The sequence below is a fragment of the Cyprinodon variegatus genome, unplaced genomic scaffold (genome assembly GCF_000732505.1).
Source record: "Cyprinodon variegatus isolate N-32 unplaced genomic scaffold, C_variegatus-1.0 Scaffold101, whole genome shotgun sequence".
Lineage (NCBI taxonomy): Eukaryota > Metazoa > Chordata > Actinopteri > Cyprinodontiformes > Cyprinodontidae > Cyprinodon > Cyprinodon variegatus.
In genome coordinates, this window is record NW_015150554.1 from 979222 (window position 1) to 1002573 (window position 23352).

The window sequence follows — 23352 nt, forward strand, 5'->3', positions numbered from 1 at the left end:
AACTGGTTGGAACTAAGCAGGTGGATGAACTAAACCATTAATCCAGCCTCTGTTTTTATTTAACCTGCCACTTCAAACCTGCTCACTCTCTCGGTTCTGTGACTGCTTGTGACACCTGAGAGGGTAACAGGACCTTGTTCAACTTTAAAACTCCATGGCGTACAACTGTGCATCTCGGATCAGACTGGTCAAATACAGCGGTTAATTATCTCCAACATGGCATCACATCCTTAAGTCTCAAGAATGACTGTGATTGGAATTAGATCCAGATCACATCACTGACCCGGACTGACTTTTTATTTAAGATTCTCACATTAGATTTATATTTAAACACTAGTTTAATTGACTTCTTCTCTGCTCTGAAGAGGAAAACCCTCTGAAAACCTGCTGACTGATAACTTTTAATTATTTCCCACCATGAAGCTTATCAGGCTCAGAGTAATGCTGATTAAAAATGATCTGTTTAGCATAAAGATGCCATTTAGTTAGCTTAAAGACAAAAATAAATCCTCTTTAAGTCAGTTATGTTTACTAAAATAATATGCCTCCCCTTTGGCAGAATTAGCTTTAACACAATATGACTTGGGTCAAACAGTTTGGACATCTTTCCCCACTCTTCTCACAATGCTTAGTTTTCATGGAAGTTGCTTTTAAAACCTATTTTCTCTGCGTATAATTTCTATCTGGATGCTACAAGCAATCAGGTGTTAGGTTTTACTGGTCAGGAATGTGTTACAAATGCAAAGTTCTCGCAGGAAAACATTCCCATCATCAGATTGTCAGGTGTAGATTTCCTCACCGGATTCAGCTGAATTTAATAAATAAACATGAGCAGAATAGGTGGAAATGTGTGCAGCAAAGCACATCTGGAATTCAGTTCATTGATTTAAATACCAGTATGCCTTTTAGGATGCTTAAAGTTTGCTCCAAATCTGGATTTTTTTTACTTTTTTTGGATGCTGCGTTGTTCCCGCCCTCACAACTGAAACCTGAGATTCTCCTCCTCCTCATATTTTTTTTTCAGACACATTCTTGGCTTTTGTCAGTTTGCTGGACTGGAATCAACAAAAGCAGCAACTGTTTTTAATCACTCTTTTTTTTTTTTTACTCACAATAAAAACACAAATGTCATTGATAATAAAATATGTTCAGGAGAAAAAAAGAAAACAAACAACTGCTGACCGAGTGAAAAAAAAAAGATTGTGTCAGAAAAATCACCCACAGAAACTGCATGATAACATGTGATGTCTCCACAGGCGTGCTGGGAGTGGTGGAGATGGACGAGCTTGGAGACAGAGTGATGGACTTTGCTGTGTGGGACATGACAGATTTAGACTCTGGAGAGTTTCAGGTAAAACGCCTGATGAAGAAGGATGGCTTCTCTGTTTAAAGGCAGCAGGGGTTCTATCAAACTAGTTCTGGTTCTGTTAGAATAATAATCTGGAAGACTATTGAGTATATGAGGTAAAGAATAACTTAACGACTGCTGCTGGTGTGCAGGCGAAGTAATAATTGTAGTTTTTGAACTTCACGGTTCAACAGTGTGTGAAGAATGACCTTTACTCTTAGATTATCTATGAAACAAATTATTTATTAACTAAAAGTGCTTTTTAACCTTTCGTCTTATATACATTATATCACATAAAACACAAGACAAAGGATTGGGAGATTTTTACCAATGCATAACATCCTAAAAACAAATACAGTTTAGATGAAAATAAGTACCGAAATTTTGTAAGTGTTATCTGTCCACCTTGAATTTTTTGAAACCATCCTGTCTGCATCAACACCCAGGTTTACGTTAGATTTACATCAGAACACATCGATCCTTCAGAGGTCTATTAATGAGATAAATCCAAATTCCGATGAAAGGCACATCTGACTATATTATTATTTTACAACCTGCGAATATAATCAATTATCCACTAAGAGATGCAATGATCAGTGCTAAGCTTCTAGGGGGATAGTTTGAAAAGCAAATAGGTTCTTAACATTTTGTAAAAGATTTTAACTCTTCTCCTATTTTAATTTTCTTACATAATCAATGTTTTAGAGACATTTAGTAGTATCAGTTCTCTTAAGATGCTTTTATTATCTACTATGTATGCTGGAAAGTCATTAAGTCTAAACATATCTTTACAACATGTCAATTTAAATGTGATCATCTCCTGAGCTGTTCCTGTGTATTGAGATTAATGTTGGAGTTCTGGGATATGTTTTAGTCGCTGGTGTCTTTTATTTTTTTCTTTTGACTTTCATATATAATATCAGCTGGCCTTAGAATTAAATATCAGTACATTGTAAGCTAAGTTGTCACAAAGTTAGTAGATAAATTAATCAGCCAGTTACCCTGTGGCTTCTAGCATTCAGCATACAGCGGGAAGTAAAGCATCTGCATTGGTCAATGCTGCAGTATGTCAGTCACAGCAGAATTATTGCATGAATTCTGCAGATATGCAACATTCCTGGTTCTCCTGGTTCAGCTTGTCCTGCTGAATTTAATGGGATTGAGCATACATTTACCTATTGTTTTTGTATCCTGTTTTGGCAATATAGCTCTGGGAGTTGGTGTCCCAGATCTAGATAACAACCAAACAGATTTTCTTTCACAAACAGATCATTATGTTTGCTGCCCTAAGCTTCTGCTTGGTATTTCTATATCAAACTATCAAGACAATGATTCAGGGAATAAAACTGCATGCAGCAGACACAGAGATGGAAAGGGAGGTGAGAAAGGGGACAGGGGATAAGAATTAAAGGGAGAGAGAAAGAGAGAGATATAGAAAAGAGGGAGGAGAGAAAAGAGGAAAACAATGTGTACCTTTTTGTGACACTGTCCTACTCTCAAAGACTGATCTTTGGCTCCCCTGGTTTACATGAAGCACAAATTATAACATGCCATGTCCTGTAGTTTTTTCTTTGTTTGTTTGTGTTTTTATCTAAGACTAAATTTAAAATTCCACGTCTAACTAAATGTACCAAGACTATGATCAAATACCTGGGCAAACTAAAGAGTATATTGGAGTTATGTTCAAATGGCATATTGATCCAGATGATTGCTGTTGTGTATTTCAGGTCGTGTCTGTGTATAAAGGCAGCATGAATGAATTGGTCCCGCAGAAAGGTCTGACCCTTCAGTGGCCTGGAGGTTCACCGCCACGAGATATCCCTGAATGTGGCTTCAAGAACGACAACCCGGCCTGCCATACACGTATGAACGCAGTCCACATCACATATATAGAAATCGAACGCAAACCTTCTCTGTAAACAGCCTATTGACCATGAGCTCCTAAGATTTTTTTTCCCATACAGTTTGTTTTGTGACAACCACATTACTTACATATTTTAAGACCAACACCAGGTGGAACTTAATTTAGGAAAGCCTCACTGTTTTCAATGTTTGTTTTACAAACATAAAACTAAAAAAAGAGTGCCATAAATTGTTGTTCAACATCTCTACTATCCTCTACCATCTACTTATTTATTACCATGTTTCATTGCTGACAGTTGTTACACACGATGACAGTGACAAACTCATTTCGTTGACACTCCTTTTTTTATAACGAAAACTGACGAGCTAAAGGTGGATCTTTGATCACTAAAACATGACTAGTCATAGGTTTGAGTTTCAATCAACGAGACAGGACTAAATAAAAGTCTTGTAAAGAATCTGGTTGTTATTCAAAATTGTAAAAGTTAACTTTTTTTTGCAACATAAAACCGAGTTAAACTAGAAAAAGAAATTTTAAGTTTTAGTCGACTAAAACAGACTAAAACTATCACATATCGTAATGACTAAAATACAACTAAGACTATTAATAGTTTTTGTCCTTAAGACTAAGACTAAATCTAATGCTCCATTCAACCGTTAACTGCAGGCACCAGAATAATAAAATTGAATATATTTTGCCAGCAGGTTTCAACATTTGAGGTTAATTTAGGCGTTAATAAACTGTTTCATGTGGCACGTCGAGCAGCAAAAGTTCAATTTTTCCAACTCCAGCAGCTGCTGTTTCTGAAGTTCATTATGCGTGTCAGATGCTCAGAAGTTCATGAGACGCTGCTTTGGCTGCGTAGACGCACTATTTCTGCTACTCAAAACACGCTGCAAGACCGTTTGCTGCGCCTTGATGCATGTCAACCTTTGACTTTGAATGTAAACAAGCTGGTTCTGCTGCTTCTGCAGCGTGTGGTCTTGTACATAGCGTAAGATTGCTGTCAAAAACAACACTGACGGTGGCAAGTCCCTATGAAGAGCCTTGCCACAGATGATGAATTTAATCTGGACTTTGACTAGGCCATTCTAACACCTGTATGCCTTAAAGCTGCAGTCTGTAACATTGAGAAGAGAGCAGACTTCGACTGAAGTGATTGACACTCCATCAGACGCTCCTCTGGCTGTGATTGGTTGTTTTGATTCGTCCCGAATGATTCTTTCCAGATTGAAATACAAGCAGTATGCGGGACCAGTTGAAGCAGTTTTTTTCACCGGTTACATATCACATGTACTGCTGTCTTGGCATAGGGACAGTTTTAGCCAATATGACAAAAAAGTGATTTTTAAAAACTTACAGAGTTCAGCTTTAATTTTAGATACCTTCGCTGTAACTGCCTGTTATGATGAACCCCCATTCCAGTCCCAAACCTCCTCTTGCGTCTACCAGTTTTTCTTCAAGGAGTACTTTATATTTAACTCCTTCATATTCTAATAAACTAAACAAATTCCCTATCCCTGCAGGTCAGGCATTAGTCTATAATTTTTTATCACAATAAGATCCTTTGAAGTTTCTGGTTTTAATACAGCAAAATTAAAGTAAAAGCTTAAAGATTCTGAATACTTTTGCAAGCCAAGCAACGAGTGCTAGTACATTAAAGACATTAAGGACATGTAATCTGAGGGGCTGTACTGCCATGAGCAAGAAAACTGAGACATAGCTGCAGATTATAGGCAAAATAACAAAACCCTTTAAACTTCCTGATGAAGCATCAGAGATCTCTATTTTCAATACGGTTGAAGCAAAGAGTTTCTTTTTTTTCCGTGCTGATCCTGGCTGCCTCTCTGGCTCGCCCACACAGGTACCGTTACAATGCATCAGATGGTTGCCATAGTGATCTGCTTCGTCTTTGTCATCATCGTCACCATCACCGTCTTCATCTGCAGGTGAGATCCTCGCACTTATTCTAAGTATCCACTACGTTTCAGTTTTAAAACCTTTCAATAACTTCTGTGATTCTGAAAAAAAAATGCATGTATGTCAGCTGCTCTACCACAGGATTAGTTTTTATGACTGATAGCATTAGTGGCGATAAAAAAAAGTTAAAATTAGCATTTTTTATGCTTAAGATTCTTCTTAGAGTTTGGGTTTCACTGCAGACAGGAGAAAAATATGCACTGACATCCTTGGAAATATGCAAACTGGGCTCTGGTGTTGTAGGGCCAGTAGAAGCTGAATTCAGTTCAGCCAAGCAAAGCCCTTCTTATTCTGCTAATCAAGCACAGAACATTCTCTGTCTGAAAATAGAAACTGCAGCAGCAGTTTGACATCTTTTTATTTTCAAGGATAAGAATTTTACTTACAGACTGATATTGTATTAAATGGAAATTTATTTTAGGTGCATCAAAAAGCATTTTTTTTTCCTTCACTGCCCATGTTTTGTAGTTTTTTTTTTTTTACTTTTATTTTAATGCCGAAACACACATCTACAGAGGCTCAAAAGCAGACCTATTTGTTAAACTTGGCTACAAAAAAAGCAATTGTTTCTCAACAGTGCGGAATTAAAAGTAAGTAAGCTTATTTTACCCATTCAAACACTTTAGACTCTCTTTAAAATCCATAATATTGTATTTTCTTGTTTGGTTTCTAAAATGCTGCCATATTAACAAAGCGGGGTTAAATCAGAGGCAGCCAGTTTCCCCTTTAAGTCAGCTTTCTTATCCGGATGACTGAGAATGTCCACAGGTGAACCACTCTTTAATACTGATTTAAAAAGTAAGGATTTATTATAATATTAGAAAAATCCCTGTAGATTTACTACCATGCAGAAAATGTTTTATAAAGTAGAGCACGATGTAATTGTAGGTAAATTGCTTTATCTGATCTCTTCATAACTGAAGTGTATATATAAAAAATTGATTCCACAATCTTTATCAGTCAGCAACTATAGTTTATTATATTTAATATAGATCATAGAGAGCAGTTGCTGTTGATTTATATAAATATCCTTATAAATCTTTTGTTCTTGGTAGATTTGGAATTATAAATCTTATATGTTGATCGTTGTAGTTTTTGCTCTTAAAATAAAAATTTTAAAGGCTCAAAATTCAATTGATAAATTAGATAAAATGAAAAAAAGAAATCAGCTAATCAGGAAAGGTGTAATAGGCAGATCATACAAAAGGTAGTTTAACTTAAAGGAATGTTTAGTTTCTGTTTTATAGAGTGGAATTGAACAAGATGAAAGAAGGTTTTACCCTAAAGGTGTTATTTGGCAGGGGTTCTTCACAGTTTCTGCTTCATTTGCAGTTCTTCGTCTGGTTGATCCTGCTGTTTTTGTCTTTTATTTCATAAGTTTAAAAGTGTCTGATTTGGTTTTTCCTGCTGCCTTTTAATTTTGTCACTGGAAATCCAGCATAAATAGACTTTCACATTATGATGGTGATCTTTACTACGGTTTGGTCTGTTTTCATGTGCACAATTTTAAATATGAAACTTAGAAACTCAATTTGATTCTCTCAAAGCCAGAAAAAACACACATTTTTATAGTTGTAATTCAGTCTCTCACAGAACCTTTCTCTCTCTCCATTTTATTTTTTATTTCTCCCTTTTCTTTTCTTCCACTTCCTCTCTTGTTCACACATCATCTCCCTTCTTTTTCCTCTTATGTTGTTGTTTTCTCTCATTCCTTCTGTCTGTCATTAATAGAGAGATCACAGCAAGGCCCAAAGTTAGGCATTCGAGAATAAATGTTTAAAAAAAATGATTTCAAAGGATCTGAATGTTTGACTTTTTAACTCCAAAAATGTTCTGGCTTTTTGAGATGTGTTGTTACTCTTATTACAAGTAGTGGAAGCTGATCTCACCTGCATGTGCACGTAATTACAAATAATGTCTTTTGCTAAATGGATTTTGAAAAGAATAAGGTACGTTTATTTATATAGCACATTTCAGAAAAGTATTGTACATAAAAAAAGCAAAAAAGAAAAGTGCACTGCAGTCACTTAAAGGCAAAACAAATGTTTAAAGAAAATAAAAATGAATATTTAAAATAAGATGATTATATTAAAAAAGAGATAAAACGATTGATTGAAAATGAAAGCAAAGACATTATCATACAGAGAAGATAATAAATAATATTACAATTTGTCTAATAATAAAATCATAATCAAATTTCAGCATGAATCAAAAAATAAATGTTTAATTTCTCATTTAGATAACTGTAATGTTTCTGCACAATTTGGGATTTCAGGTGTTTTTTTCCAAAGGAGCACAGAAATTAATGCTGCCTCACCCTTTGTCCTATACCTGAGATCAACAAGGTTTATATATCATAAAAGTGATTGTAACAGTTTGTGATTACATGGTGAAAGTTGTGCAAAGTTGTATTTCATTACCAAACATAAGATGTGGGAGTACTTTCTGATTTGTGCAAAAGGCAATATATAAATAAAATTAAAAGTGACGGAAACTTTGAAGTTCCCCACTATTGATCTTATATCGTATCTGTAATGGGATACACACAAACTTCATAGAGTTTAATTCTAAATACAAACTTTTCCACAGACATGTATATTATTTTGTACAGTTGCACCAAACTTCATATTACTGGTACTTTATGCACAAAATTACAAAGTTTTGAGTAAGAGTATTTTGTGTGCAATGTTTGCTCATACAGTTCCTCTAATACATAAAAAAGCCTTGCATTTTGCTATATTTCTGTTCTTGTTTATTGAAAATAATAAAGATGTCAACCAAGATATTTGGGTTTTTGCAGAGTTCCTGGGTAAAAATACTTAAAATTAGTTTACAGATCAACCATTAAATATGCATGTGATGATTATTTACTTTGAGGTAATTAAAGGTTGAGGTTTTCTTTTATGTGTGCTGAAAAAATAATCATTCGCCAAACTCACAGCACATTGTATGAGGACCAACCAAAGCTGTTTCTTAATTCTATCTGTGATTCTTATTCCAAATGTTTATCTGAGTCGCTGCTCGGCTCAGTTTTGTCAAAAATGCTCTTCACCTTAAAAACAGCCTCCATTTCTGTCCTTCTCTGTGGTTCACCTTCCTCTCGCCTCTCTCGGTGTTTCCCCTTGTTCTTTTAACACACACTAATGCATCACCAGCTCTGCAAATACACGCACACACACCTGTCCTCCTGTCTGTTAAATAGGAAGTTGAAGCTGGAGAACGAATTGGTGGCCCAGCTGTGGAGGGTTTCCTGGGAAGACATCCAGATGAGTAACCTGGAAAAGTCCTTGAGGAGAACTTGCAGCAGACTCACCTTTTCGCTGGTAAAATACATATCGTTTTAGCGTCAACTACTGTTAACGTATCTCATTTCATAGGCTTTAAACGCCACATTCTGTGACTTTTTTTTCTTTCTTTTCGTCTCCCTTCATCCTGTGCCAACAGAAACTTTTCAAATCCCTTAACCATATTCTGTTATGTTACCATATAGTTTTTCTTTTAAAAATCTACACAACTGGTTTTGTAGTATATTTACTATTTCTGCAGAATCTGGCTCTAATTAGGGGCGAAATGTCCTACTTATGCAGATTGTTTCACTTTTGACTGGTTGTATGCTTTCAGAAAGGATCAAACTATGGTTCTCTGATGACCATGGAAGGGAACGTTCAGATCTACACCAAAACCGGATACCTCAAGGTCTGTCAACACGTTAAAACAATCATATCCTGTAATGCAGGGCATCACAGTAAAGTTCCAGTGCCATGAATAAGATTTTTGTTTCCTTTAGGGTAATCTGGCAGCGATCAAGTACATAAACAAGAAGCGCATTGAGCTGACGAGAGAGGTTCTGTTTGAGCTGAAGCATGTAAGGATCCAGTCGTTGAGAACCAAGCTTCTATTATTAGATTTTAGTGTACTTATTCTAGACTGTTGGCAGCCTTGATGTGATATGAGTCTCTTGTTTTCTGCAGATGCGAGACGTTCATAACGAACATCTGACTCGTTTTATTGGTGCCTGCCTTGATCCTCCACACATGTGCATCATCACAGAGTATTGCCCCAGGGGCAGCCTTCAGGTCAGGCTCACTCACCTTTGCACAGATGAACTGATGAAAACCATTACATCCAGCAATAAATACATTTATTTTCATTATGCCATTATTTCTGTCAGTAACCATGAGTATCTATAGCATTTTACACCACTTCCCTCCAAAGAGATATTCAATAAATATTATTAAACATTTTATTGATTTATTTAATATCGAAAATACCAGAGTGTTAGTATATTACTTTAACAATTATTTAATAGTACAGTTGCACCAAAAAAGATCAAGAAATTTTAGCCCTGTGACTCCTGCAAGGTATTAGGTGTTAGACTAGTTTCTTGTTTGTCTAAACCCAGATTCTCATATCTGTTTAGATTAGTTAGTCTGCACGAGAAGCAGTCATGGTCCGATTACAGGACCTGAGCTTTGCTCAAAAAACATAGAAAAATCCTAACTTTTGTGCTTCTTTTTGTGACACCTTAAAGGCAACATTTTGCAGAAACATTTCCCCCTCTTTACCACTTATTATCATCCCTGCATCAATGCTCTTCTACATCATAACTACAAACCAGCCCCTCAAACTCTTGTTCCAGTTGGCTTTTAAGAAGACCTCTGCACTGTTACAGTTATCTCCCAGCACTGTAACCTAGCAACCTCACAGCAGGGTAACCTAGCAACAGCTGCTGTGGGGTGCGTGGGGTTTGGGTTGTTGCCAGATGTCCGCTGAATTTAAGAGAGGAGTGAGTTATTTTCTGCCTTGAGAGGACGGAGATGCTATTTTAGCACAGCTGAGGAACATCTGCGATGAGAAGGCAGTGTCCACTTCGTGCAGACTTCCTCACTAAAAGCATCACATAACAAACCCATCAAAGTAAAGACATGTCTGCAGTTTGAAGGTGCAGCATGAAGTCGGTTTTATGGTAGAGCTGTTTGTTTGTTTTTTAATCAAGTTTAGTTAAGAAGAGAGCTTCCTTGTCTTCCTGCTCAGATGATTACCTGCTCTCTGCTATTTGGCTGAAACAGAAATATCATCCCGTACGCCACATATGACACTAATGGCACAACCTCCGCGTGGGCGTGCTAGTTTAACTTCCCAGCAGTGCCTTCAGGGCATCGCTGGATGGCCAGCAGAGCCGTTTCATGAGCCCACATGTACAGAAGATGATAAAACAGTAAATATAGAGTTGGTTTAAAGCTGTGTGTGTTGGGGGTTTTTTTCAGGATCTGATGGAGAGCGATGGCATTACTCTGGACTGGATGTTCAGATACTCGCTCATCACTGATATCGTCAAGGTAACCACCTGGCTCCAAATTAACGAGAGTGCTGTTAGGCGAGGGGGAGTTGTGACAGAGCTTATCAATAAAACAGAGCATTTTCTGTTCTCCCACCGAGAGTAGACAACAGCTGTTTGAGGAGTAAAGATTAGACAAGTCAGCGTTTATATTGCTTATCTGTGATGCACAAGTACAGCTGATTTTTTTCTTTCCCATGCATTAAAATATTTTTTTTATTACTTGTCAATTTGATCATTATAGCTTAAAAATAATGAAAACTTCTCAAAACTTGTGGTGTCAAACATAAAACAGCTAATTAAGTACAAAAAAAGCAATAAAAGGTTTGGTGAGCCTCTGAATGGGCCCTCGGTACCTGTCAGGGGGCAAAACAGCTATTAGGACAGTCAGTGACACATGGAGGGTAAAGCTCCTCACAGAGTGCGCTATTCAAGCCTTTTCATAGAAAAGTCACTGCAAGGAAAAACTGGCACGGAAAATGTGTTCCAGTAGCATGAATAATGATGCTTGAACATTTTAAAGATTTATTATGCAATACCCTTTATATATATATATATATATAATTTTTATTTTTTTACAGTGTTCAGGAAGGGTCAGGTTAACACGATGGTCACTAACCTTTGTTATTCTAAGCAGACGTCAAGTGATGCTGGAAAATTAAATTAGCACCTCCATAAAGCTTATTAGCAGAAGGCATCATGAAGTGCACTCGTTTTTCAAGGTAGATAACAGAAGGTTAACAGTTTTTCCATTTCCTTCCACACTTTCTTCGACTCAACTTTGTTTGAATAAGCTTTAACTTTTTCACAACATTCTATAGCATTAATAATCAAAATTACAGAAAATAACAGCTTGAAATCTTTGACTTAGACAACTTTTATTGTCATTTTGTATACACAGAGTGTATACAAAACTAAATTTCGTTTAGTACGGCTTTCCAGACAGTAAATGAAGATTTCCATTCCATAAAGTGCAGCTGTGATCAAATGTATTTTACTTTTCGTAATGAGTCCATGTATGTTTTTAATTTCCTTAAATTAGCGGGGGGAAAAAAAATTTAATAAGAAAACAAATATGAAATAAAACCTCAAAAGGGTTATTTGTTGTCTTAGCTTTTCTCTTTTTTGCAGTTCTACAATTAAACTTCAATAATAAAAAATATTAAACTCTCACATTACAATACTATTTAGATGTAGCAAGCAACAGATCAGCCTTTTTACAGGTTTCACATGCACCTTTTATTTCCCATTTTGGCCATATTTCCCTGATCAATAACCCTATTTTATTAATCAGAAACTCTGTTACATCTTGTTTTTTTTTTCTTTTTCAGGGAATGGCGTTTCTCCACAACAGCGTCATTGTATCCCACGGCAACCTGAAGTCCTCCAACTGTGTGGTGGACAGTCGGTTTGTGCTGAAGATTACAGACTACGGACTGCAGAGTCTGCGGACCTGCAACTATCCCGAGGACTCGTACGCCTACTACGCACGTAGGAAAAACCTGCACACTTAATGTGTTTCGCACACATGTGTTTGCGTTTGGGGATGAATTAAGCATTTTGACTTGGATTTATTTTACAGCTAAACACAAATTATTGTGCAATTGTTTACTAAAAACTGTAGAATCACCTATTTGCTGCAGTCACAATGGCATGTTTGTGGAAACAAGTTCTTAGCAAGTATAAACAGCTAAATAATGACTTTTATTGTAGATTACCTCAGACTCAATCAGATTAGAGAGCTCCATGTAAACATAAATTACACTACCATTTTAGTGCATGGATCATTATTGTTTTAAACCATCCAATGGTAAATCTGGCTGCATGTTTAGGGTTGTTGTCCTGCTAGTAGGCTGAACTTCACCGCCGTCTAAAGTATTCTGCAAGTTTTGTTCCTAGATTGTATTTTAGTTAGCTCCGTATATCTCCCCATCAACTATGAATAGTTTCCCTGTTTCTGCTGTATTCCCATAGCATGATGCTGCTTCTTCTATGTTTCAGCAAGAGGATGTTATCCTCTGGTTGCTTTTCCTCCTCACACGTTTCTTTACAGAGTCCCCCTTTTACACACGTTTGCTATTTTTTCGCCTACATGTTTGCAATTTTCGACAGGATTTCAAATTGCTTTCCTTCAACAATAGATTTCTACTTGCCTCCCTTTCAAAAACGCTTGAATTATTGCATATATTACTGAGGTAATAATTGCACAGCTCTAGTGGGAGTCTGCGGATCTCTGCAGCTCATCTAAAGTCACCATTGGCAGATTAAGCTGCTTCTTTAAATTTGAGCTGTTGCTGCTCTCTTGAAAGGTCCTAGGTGGATAGCCATGTTACTGCCATACGCTTAAAGGTATATTGGAGGATTTTCATGAATTTTTGAAAAGACCCGACCTCTCTACTTTTGAAAGAAAATGCACATGCACAACCCTACACCCGCTCCAGAGAGGGAACGCCTATTAAACGCATGCAAGAGCATACACAAGCCCATTTCTCCACGTGCACACTCTGTTTAAAAGTTGCTGTTTGCATTGCTCATTCGATCTTTCTTTCCAAAAGATTTGCAATTTTTCTAATATGTCAGACTCACCACAGTGAAAATGGGGACGATCACATAGGACGGCCTTACGAAAACGTATCACCAGAATGATTGACAGTTAGGAGGACCAATTATTTAGATAAATAAAGAACAAAGAACATCCTCCATTTTACCTTTAATGACCGGTTCTCTGCAGGATGTTCAAAGCCTGATAACCTCTCACTTTTTTCTAGTCTGCTGAATCCCTGATCTATTATAGCCTACTAATGTTTTCTCTGACACCTTCACAGAACATCTTCAATTACACCAATTTGGTCATTTCTCTGAGAAATATCTTCCACTGAATTTTAAAGTAAATGGAGATAATTATTTAATTGTTAGGAAAAATCTCAAAAACCGTTTGTAAGTTTTAAAGAAGAACATGGGCGTTTTGTGTCGTGAAGTGAAATGAAAATAGCTCCTATTTTAAAACAGTTCAAGGCTTTGTCATGAGTAAACAGTTTTTTTCGTGACAGGAAAACTGTGGACCGCTCCTGAGCTCCTGAGGGAGGAGTGTCCGCCTGCCTGTGGGACCCAGAAGGGGGATGTCTACAGCTTTGGTGTGATCCTTCAGGAGGTTGCACTGCTAAAGGGAGTCTTCTACCTCGACTCACACTCCTTCTCTCCTAAAGGTCAGTGTTGAACAGCAGGCGGACCCAAGCGCAGTCCAACGTCTCTAATCTATGAGCTGAAACATAAAATACGATGAAAGCGTTGTGTTGTTTACATTCCTGTGTGGCAGCTTGATGGGCCGCAGCCATCGACATGTCAATAATTCGTCAGATCGTACCCTGCCTGTGTCAGGTGTTATCTGCACTTCTGTAAAAAAATATATGTAGCTTTAGTAACAGTTAAAAAAAAAAGGAAAAACTAAGAGATTCTCAAAATCCCTTAGACCTTTAATCTGAACCAACGAGGTACTATTTACATTGTTTTGGTAGTTTTTACTGCAAAATAAAAATGGCAATGGCCTTTTTTTTAAAAGGATATTGAGATATTAACAGACTAATTTATAAACAGTTACTCACTAAAATATTAACACAAAGGTCATTTTGCTCTCCAGTAACTCGATTCTCTACGTAAACCACTCTTACTTTTCCACTTACAGGAAACAAAAGCAAAATATTTGAAATCAAGATATTATATTAGACCAATAAAAAAAAAATGAATAAAATATGAATTTAAAGTGCAAAGAAACCTGCTTTAAGGTTGTGCTTTTTACAAAATGCCTCCTGGTTTTGAAAATATTATTAAGAGTTTACATTATCAGAAGCAACTGGATTCGCTCATACAAAAACAAAAATACTCTGAACAAAAACAAACCATAACGAAGCGATGAAATAGAGGATAAACCAAAAGTAAATCACCTTTAAGGCTTATTGTGTGCAGTTAATCAAACTGATTCATATGGAGGTGGGTTTCCAGAACAGCAAAGCCCTTTAATATTTATCAGTAACCACCTGTCAGCTGTAGGTCATTTTGGTTCATGGGTGGAGAGGCTCACTTTTTTAAGTTAATATGTTCTGGATAAAGCCTTTGTCAAACATAAGTACACTAGTTAAACATGTACAGTTAGAACTCGCCTCATATATCTCCAACAGATTGTTAATGTTAACCTATTTATGTCTCTTTGAAAAATGAGTTTATGGAAGTAATAGTGAAAGAGTATGACAAACCTTTTTGATGGACCTGCATCCAACACTTACAGAGATCATCCAGGCAGTGATTCAGGGTGGCGCACCCCCTCTGCGGCCCTCCCTCTGCTTCCATAGTCACAGTGAGGAGCTCGGGGTCCTCATGCAGCGCTGCTGGAGCGAAGAACCGAGCGAGAGGCCCGACTTTAACACCATTAAGATCCTCCTGAGAAAGCAGCACAGGTGAGAAAGGAAACACAGTGGTATAAGAATAAAGGGGGGGTTGAATAAATTAGCTTGAGTTAATTTATTTGAGTAACTCACTTGGATGAAACAGAAAAAAGAGGATTTTCAGTTGTAACAATACATTTGGTAATACTGTGCAAAAGCCTGTTTATTTGCACTAAAATAGTACTACTTTTGTGAAGAAAATGCATTTATAGGTCGAGCAGAGTTGTGTTGTTTTTGCCTGAGAAAAGCTGCTTTTGGTGGAGGGAGTGTGATGGTGTGGGATGGTATTTCCCTCAATGGACAAAATTGGGATGTTTTCACTGCATGCAATTTTAATGCATCCAAATATATAAAGATTAGATTTTGCAGCTCTGAGAGTCCAAACTATATATTTTAGGACAGTGTTTCCAGATTTTTCACTTGTGTACCCCTTTAGGCATATTATCTTACTCTCATTCAAATGTATTGATGACATCTTTTTACCTTGAGCATTTCATTCTTTGGCATGTTATTCTATCCAACTCAGATTTAAAAAGCAACAACATAAATATGTTGCCTGGAAATTATTAAGGAATCTCGTAAATATGTTTTAGATGGATCCTCACAAAGTAGAACAGATCCTATCCCTATTTTATTTTTATTTTATTATCTGAGAAATAAAATATTTTCATGTACCCCTTGCAATGCACTCGCGGACCACTAGGGGTACAAGTACCCCCTGTTGGGAATCACTGTTTTTTTTTATTTAATGCTGACTTTATCAGAGACTACGTCCAGATATGAGATCACAGAGGGTGGAATGGTCCTGGCTTTATTAAAATGAACAATAATGGGATCAGATTGGACATGCTGTTCTTTATGTTTTAATCAGTCAACTCAATAAATGACACTGAACAAGAGTCAGAGGAAGCGGTTTGTCTTCAGCAGAGATGATTACGACTCCATATACCGGTACTCCATTCACTAATGTGTTTTCCTTACAAATCTAGCAACATTTAAAAGGGGAAAAAAATATTTACAAACTGTTTAGGACTTTTTTTTTTTTTTTTAAAGCATGATAATAAAAAGATAATATAGTGTTTTGGCAACTGTGGAAAAAATAAAACTTTCAAAATTCATATGGTTTCTCTAAATTTTGACATTTTTCTGTTTAAGTAATTCATCATTTTCGGAGAAGATTTTTTTTTAAGTGTTGCCCAAATCCTCTTCTGTGCAGAAAAATTACATTACTTTAAAAAAAGGATTTCTTTACATTATGTGCTAAATCTATATTCACTAAATTTTATATGACACATTTCAAACATCTTTACCTCTTAATTTCCCCTTGATTTTTCCCCTTTCTTTGTTAACTAAGATAATAAATAATACCAAAAAGATTTTAGTTTTAATACCGAATATAATGAAATGTTACGTTGCGTCTACTTTATGGCCCTCAGAAATATTGATAATCGAAAGCAGCTAGTTGTTCACATAGTGCTGCGTGTATGTTTATTAATGGAAAGTCATGTGGAAGAAAAACATACTGTTAAAATTTATTGATTAATTTTAACTTATTTACTGGTTATTACAAACAATTCAGTCAAATGCAGTGACACAATGAAGATAATCTAAAGGTTTAAATAAGAAATTTCTTTTTCAGATTAAAGTAAAATGAGTTTTATAATTAAGTTATACAATTTGAAAGTCAGAAATTAGAGATAATTCAGTCTTCAGTGAAGACCAATGAAATCTGTTTGTTGTTGTAAATTTGTGTTTTCAGAGGTTATGGTTCCAACATCCTGGACAACCTGCTTTCTCGTATGGAGCAGTACGCCAACAACCTGGAGGAGCTGGTGGAGGAACGAACTCAAGCCTACATCGAGGAGAAACGCAAGGCCGAGGCTTTGCTCTACCAGATACTACCACAGTAACTGCACTTTACCGTTATCTCAGTCAAAACGATTGTGTTTCCAGAACAGTATGCAGACTGCAGCTCGAATTATCAGGTCCTGTAATACAGTTGGAATGCATCTGTGTTTGGGTTTCAGCTCTGTGGCCGACCAGCTAAAACGAGGCGAGACGGTTCAGGCCGAAGCGTTTGACTCGGTCACCATCTACTTCAGTGACATCGTTGGCTTCACTGCTCTGTCTGCTGAGAGCACACCAATGCAGGTTGGTAGAAGCCATCAGGATCAGGGCTTAACTGGAACGCTTGAAATTAGAAAATCCAGAGTTTAGAATCAGGCTGCCATCTAGTGGTGGAAAGTCACAACTACACCTCAGATTTACTGAATCTAAGAAATGTAATCAGACTAAATGAACATCAGCTTATTTCTATCATATCATAAAACTCATTGGGTTTTGGGGGTTTTTCTATGTGACATACCAAGATTGGGTAGAAAATAATTTAAATACTGCATCTGATTTCCTTTTGAAATTACTACAGTTTTTTTTATCTTAATAAATCTAATGCAAACAATTCCCTTTGAAAGTCATCTAATCAGTTAACACATTTTACCTGTGTTTTAATCTAAGTATAAATAAAGCTCTCCTGTAAAAGACTTTCAAGGTTTTTTGGAGAACGTTAATAAACAAAAAGCAAACAAAGACCAAAAATAAGATCAGCAAATAGGTCAGGTAGACATTTATAGAGAAGATCAAAGAAAATGTAAATGTTCAAACAGCATCCCAAGTTGGAACGTCTTTAAAGCTCTGTTCAACCAACTGTCTATAAATGGAGAAGTCGCTGTCAAGTATCAGGGACCCTTTCACCTTTCACAGACATGGCTGTCCACCTAAGCTGACAGTGCTACCAAGGAGAGCATTAACCTGATCATCAGGACACAAAAAACATCTAGTAGAAGGTCCTAAAAATCACATAGCATTTTGATTTGCTTTGTGTTAAATCATCACATATTGCAGAGACAGTTCCTGTTGAAAATACATGGAAGAACAAAAAAGTCTATTTATGGATGTGACAGGAGAAATTGTTGAATACATTTGAGTGCCAACAACTTCCCCATTTTCTCTGGAGTTTGATCACATTGTTGTTGTTTTTTTATCCTTATTCACAAAAGTTAAACAGGATCTTTTCTGTGTTTTTAAAACAATGAAAAAAAACTATTCCAGCAAATGTATTGAAAAAGTGAAAACGTGTGTATTGATTAGAATGTTGTCTGCCTGCAGGTTGTGACGCTATTAAATGATCTCTATACATGCTTTGATGCCATCATCGACAACTTTGATGTTTACAAGGTGGGAAAAAAAACTTCTACTTTTGGACTATTCAGTCTGGTTGGATGAGTTAAAAGATCAGTCTAATCTGGTCTGCTCAGGTGGAGACAATCGGAGATGCCTACATGGTGGTGTCAGGTCTGCCAGTCAGGAACGGTAAGCAGCACGGGCGGGAGGTCGCGCGGATGTCTCTGGCTCTACTGGACGCAGTCAAGAGCTTCACAATTCAACACCGGCCTGATCAGAAGCTTCGGCTTCGCATCGGCATTCACAGTGGTACAGCCGCATGCAAACTCTCTCGTACTAAACAGCATCAAACTACAAAGAAACAAGATTACACAAATCATTACCATGTTGGTGTGTATTTTTTTTCTGTAGGGACTGTGTGTGCAGGCGTGGTTGGCTTAAAAATGCCACGGTACTGTTTGTTTGGAGACACAGTCAACACTGCGTCACGCATGGAGTCCACAGGAGAGGGTAAGACCTGCAGAAACATGTTTAGACCAATAGGATTCAGAGGTTAGAACTTCATCTAACTGTCATGCAGATTTCAATCAATGGTGCATGAATATTTTTAAGCAAACACTAATTATATGTTAATTATATGTTTCTGTTGCACAATATACACATATATATAAGTATATATATATATATATATATATATATATATATATATATATATATATATATATATATACATATATATTTAGCCATTCGTTATGGCAGCTAAACTTAGTCACATTTCTCTTCAGTGTCTGCGCCATCTTTGTTCTTTCCAAAAGATTATCCTATTATGCTTTGCAAGGAGGGCTCTTGCAAAGCATTCTGGGATATAGCTGCTCGTCTAGTGACCATGGATGCAAACTACTTTTCCAGGTGCATTGTGAGAAGTTTTAAGACCACTACTTTGTCATCCACGAAACATTCGGATACTCGTAAAAAGTAGCTTAACCCCCAGTTTCCTGGTCCCTTACAGCTGTTATTCATCTGTTAATCAGTTCATCTGCTGCCCATCAAGTTATCACTTCTTTCATTAATTATCTTGTTTGATATCAGTGATAATTATTTGCTCCATCCCAAATAAGTATCTGTTGTCAGGGGTTTTTACTGATCAGAGTCAGTATCTAAGAAATATGCATTTTTGCAATATATTACTGCCTCTGTCCATCTTTTGCAATTCAGGGGGGGAGGCTGTAAGGAGTTGAAATGGATTTATTAGAAAAAGAAGTCATATATTTACACTGGAGCACCTTTTAATGTCAGATATGTGTGTCCTCTCAGCCTTAAAGATTCACGTGTCGGAGGCGACTCGTCAGGTCCTGCTGGAGTTCAGCTGCTTCCAGCTACAACTCCGAGGGGAAATCGAAGTAAAGGGCAAAGGACGCATGAGGACATACTGGCTGCTGGGAGAAAATGAGAAGAAATGACCTAGATCTGATTGCTGGGAGTCAATTGTGTCCCGTTTCTCCAGTCGGATGGATGTTTCTGACAACAGTCCAGAAGACAAATTAGCAACTGACTCATCCAAGCTGGTTTCACCAGAAATAAACTGTTGAAATGAACAGATACAAACAAGACAAATGTTTTACTGTAAGATAAAACATCCAAAAGTAAGTTGTGTAAATACAAAATAAAATGGGTATTGTTACTTTTGTTCAAATGTCTCTTGGTGTTTCTCTGTGTGGAGTTTGCATTTTTACCATGATGTATAGCTGGGGGTTTTTCTCAAGGGTCACTGGATTGTTTCAAACTTTTCAAAGAGATTCTGATGTTTTTCGTTTTTTAATTGGTAGGTATGTTACAAACCAACATAAATTGCATATAAGTGGATGAGAAAGCGAAACTTTTCACAGTTATAAAACTATAAGTGTCCTGCTCTTCTCCTCTCCTCAGTAAATACATTCTTCTGGGTTATGTCTCTGTTGCTGCCCAGTAGCTCTAGCTCAATAAGGCTGGATGGAGATCGTCTACAAACGTCAATGCTTAAGTGTTTACAAAGGCACTTTCTGGTAGATGGATTGAAGTCTGGACTTTGACTGGGAGGCTCTAACACATGAATGTGCTCTAATCTAAACCAATCCGCTGTAGCTCCTGGTATTTTGTGATGGTTTTTTATGGTTGTCCTGCTGGAAGGTGAACCTCCTTCTAACTCTTTTGTGTTTTAGCCTTTAACAGGTTTTCTTTCACGCTTGTCCTGTATTTAGCTCAGTCCAGTTTCCCCTTAACCTTGGACTAGTTTCCTTTCACTGCTGCCCTACAGCATAATTCTGCCACCATCATGTTTTACTCTTGGAGTGGTCTGTTTAGGAGGATCTAAACAGATGATCATTCACTTGTTGCTGTATCCCCCACTTGACTAACACTTCATTAATACCAGGTTTGTGGACGGAACAAGTCAACCTGTCTAGGTGTCAAGGAACAAAGTAAAAACACCTTGTTACCTCACTTAAGTAGAAATTTTGGCTATCTATACTTTATTGGAGTAATTATTTTGAGACAACTTTTTACTTTTACTCCTTACATTTTTTTAGCAATTATTTCTACTTTCTACTCCTTACATTTTAAAATAAGACTCATTATTTTTGTTTCATTTAAGCCTATCTTCTTTATGGCCTGTTGGTATTTAAAAAATCTAAATAATTTGTTTTATCCAGACAATTAGTTTCTTTGTGGTTAGACTCGGTGCTGCAACAAGTTGTTATTCACCACGCACCAAATAATATATTTTTTCAAGATAATGCAATGTTGAAATTGACATTGTTACCGTTATTTATGAAACTAAGAAACTTTAGTAAGTTATCATCCAGAATTGTGGAAAAATTAGTGCAGTAACCAGTGTGAGATTTAAAGCATCTTTCCTTTACATTTTTTCCTGAATTACTTTTACCTTTATACTTTAAGTACTTTTAAGTGAGGTACTGTTGCATTTTTACTGGAGTAAAAAGCTTAAGCTGATACTCTAACCTCTACAAAAATGTTTTTAAACAGTAAGATTTTTACTTCTACTTCAGTGATAAACATGAATACTTTTGACACCTCTGCAACTGTCGACTCAATAGATTTTCCCACCAGACCTGAACCTTGTCTGGTTAATAGTCTCCTTGTCCAGCCTGTGAGTTTTGCTGACTAGCAATAGGTTAGTCATAAGCAGATTTACATGAGATACGTGAAGCTTATATTTTTTTGCTTTAACGAACCTGCAGCGTTCCCTCAACTATGGTCCGGTGTGTTTCTTGTCAGTCATGATGCCGTTCGTTTACTAATACTCTCCATGACACCTCTGACACCTTCCCAGAACAGATGGTTTTAATTATCAGGATTTAGCCTCTTTTTAGCAGTTTGTTCAGTGTTTTGCACACCATTTATTGCACAAGATTTTATGTAGGGTATCATACTAATAGGAGGATGCGAATATTTATTAATGCAAAACATTTCACCCTTTTTTATTTTAAGGATTTTAAAAACCTTTTCTTTAAACTTCATAAATATGTTCCAATATGTGTTGGTCTGTCACACAAAGTCCAAGTTAAATGCATCAAATTCTTTATTATGAAGCCACTAAATGTGCAGTGTTTTCTGGTGAAATCTGTTTAGAAGGTAATTTATATGTAAATGTACATTCGGTGTAAAAGTCTGTAAATGGACGAAGTGTATAAATGGAAGTTTCTATCTATGTCATTCAAAATGGATTCAACTTTAAATAGGCTGATCTTTTAACAACATCCAACCAGACTGAAGTCCAAAAGGCGAAGTTTAACTCTAAATATTTTTTACCACCTTGTAAACATCAAAGTTGTCGATGATGGCATCGAAGCATGTATAGAGATCATTTAGCAGCCTCTGTTTCAGACGACTAACATCAGTATGGCTAACCAGTGCACAAATCAAATTAATTTTCAGAATTAATTTGAAGTGTATAAATAGTTTTATATTGAGGTTTAGAAGGTTACACAAGTAAAAGCCTTTACTTCCAGCCATAAAGATCCAACCTTGTTCATTAGCACCACTTGTAAAGATGTGTAAAATATAACAATGATAACGTTGTACAAATGCAAATGTACTTTTCTGAGTAGGAAATATTTTTTTTGTCAGGAAAAACTGATAAAACCCCCCCAAAAACTACTTCTCTTTTAAAGTTATTGTCATATTTTTGTCATTTGAGCCCTAAATTGCAAGACAGACCATACAGAAGATCCTTCCTGCCTACAGCTTTCAACACCTATAACAACTCGTAAAAAAACTGCCCACAGATTACTGCAACATTTAATTTCCCTTTGGGATTAATAACTTCTTTTTATTAAATTAAAATAACAAAAAATAATTTTAGTCATATCATATAACATCTAACAAGGCTGGAGTTTAAAAAGAGGGATCTTTGAGCATTATGTTTTGAATGATCTCCCTAAAACATCAAGCGTCATTGATCATGGATACTTTTTTGTGTTCCATAGTTCAGTCAACAGGTTTTCAACAGGATTAAGGATGAGATGACCATTAGAGAGGGTTAATTGTGTGTCTCTGAACTATTTTTATGTTAATTTGCAAACTGAGTCTTTATACTGGCAGAGGCTATGTGATTTTTATTTACATTTTTACTTTTGTTAATCAAATAGGTTGTAGTGTAATGCACTGTTAAAGGGCTCCAATGGTATTCTAAAAGAAAACAGATATACAGAATCATAGAACATCCACCTTAAAGTGGGCAGTGTGAGTTTTTTAATCACCTCCAACCTGCTTGCTGTGTTTGGTGACAAGAAAAAATTGGAATATATGCAATATGTCTGCTATTTTCCATTCACATCCAAAGGACACAATTACATTAAAAAAAAGATTTAAGTGACTTATTTACATTAATCTGAAACATTGTTACAAAAACAAAACAACCATTCTACCTAATACCGTTAAAACATGAATGGATTTTGTCTCTCAACTTAAATAATTGAGCTAATTATTGATTTTTTTTTGTTCAATATAAGTGGAAGCTGTTGTATTGTAAGGTAGTTTTCTTAAAATATAGAATTTATTCATTACAAGTGTGCTTTTTTTTTTTTTTTTTTTTTTTTAATAGGTTCTTTGTAAAAAGGTGAAGTGGTTTCCATGCAGGTGGATGGTTGGATGGAATAGCAGGGATTGGCCCCTGATATCCTCACCTGCTATTGGATGCTCTTGA

The 23352-nt window shown here is 36.3% G+C and overlaps 1 protein-coding gene across 1 annotated transcript in view; it reads left to right on the top strand.

Annotated features, from left to right (window-relative positions):
* npr1 (natriuretic peptide receptor 1) overlaps positions 1-19829 on the top strand; it is a 58757-nt gene extending 38928 nt beyond the window's left edge. Inside the window, exons 6-22 of the mRNA XM_015374373.1 lie at positions 1257-1351; positions 3076-3211; positions 5077-5161; positions 8395-8515; positions 8814-8888; positions 8980-9057; positions 9164-9268; positions 10460-10531; positions 11862-12021; positions 13581-13736; positions 14813-14981; positions 16729-16875; positions 16997-17120; positions 18135-18203; positions 18284-18458; positions 18561-18659; positions 19464-19829. Of these exons, the coding sequence (XP_015229859.1) occupies positions 1257-1351; positions 3076-3211; positions 5077-5161; positions 8395-8515; positions 8814-8888; positions 8980-9057; positions 9164-9268; positions 10460-10531; positions 11862-12021; positions 13581-13736; positions 14813-14981; positions 16729-16875; positions 16997-17120; positions 18135-18203; positions 18284-18458; positions 18561-18659; positions 19464-19609 (2012 nt within the window). The 3' untranslated portion in view covers positions 19610-19829. The remainder of the gene's footprint in view (positions 1-1256; positions 1352-3075; positions 3212-5076; positions 5162-8394; positions 8516-8813; positions 8889-8979; positions 9058-9163; positions 9269-10459; positions 10532-11861; positions 12022-13580; positions 13737-14812; positions 14982-16728; positions 16876-16996; positions 17121-18134; positions 18204-18283; positions 18459-18560; positions 18660-19463) is intronic.
* The last annotated feature ends 3523 nt before the right edge of the window (positions 19830-23352 follow it).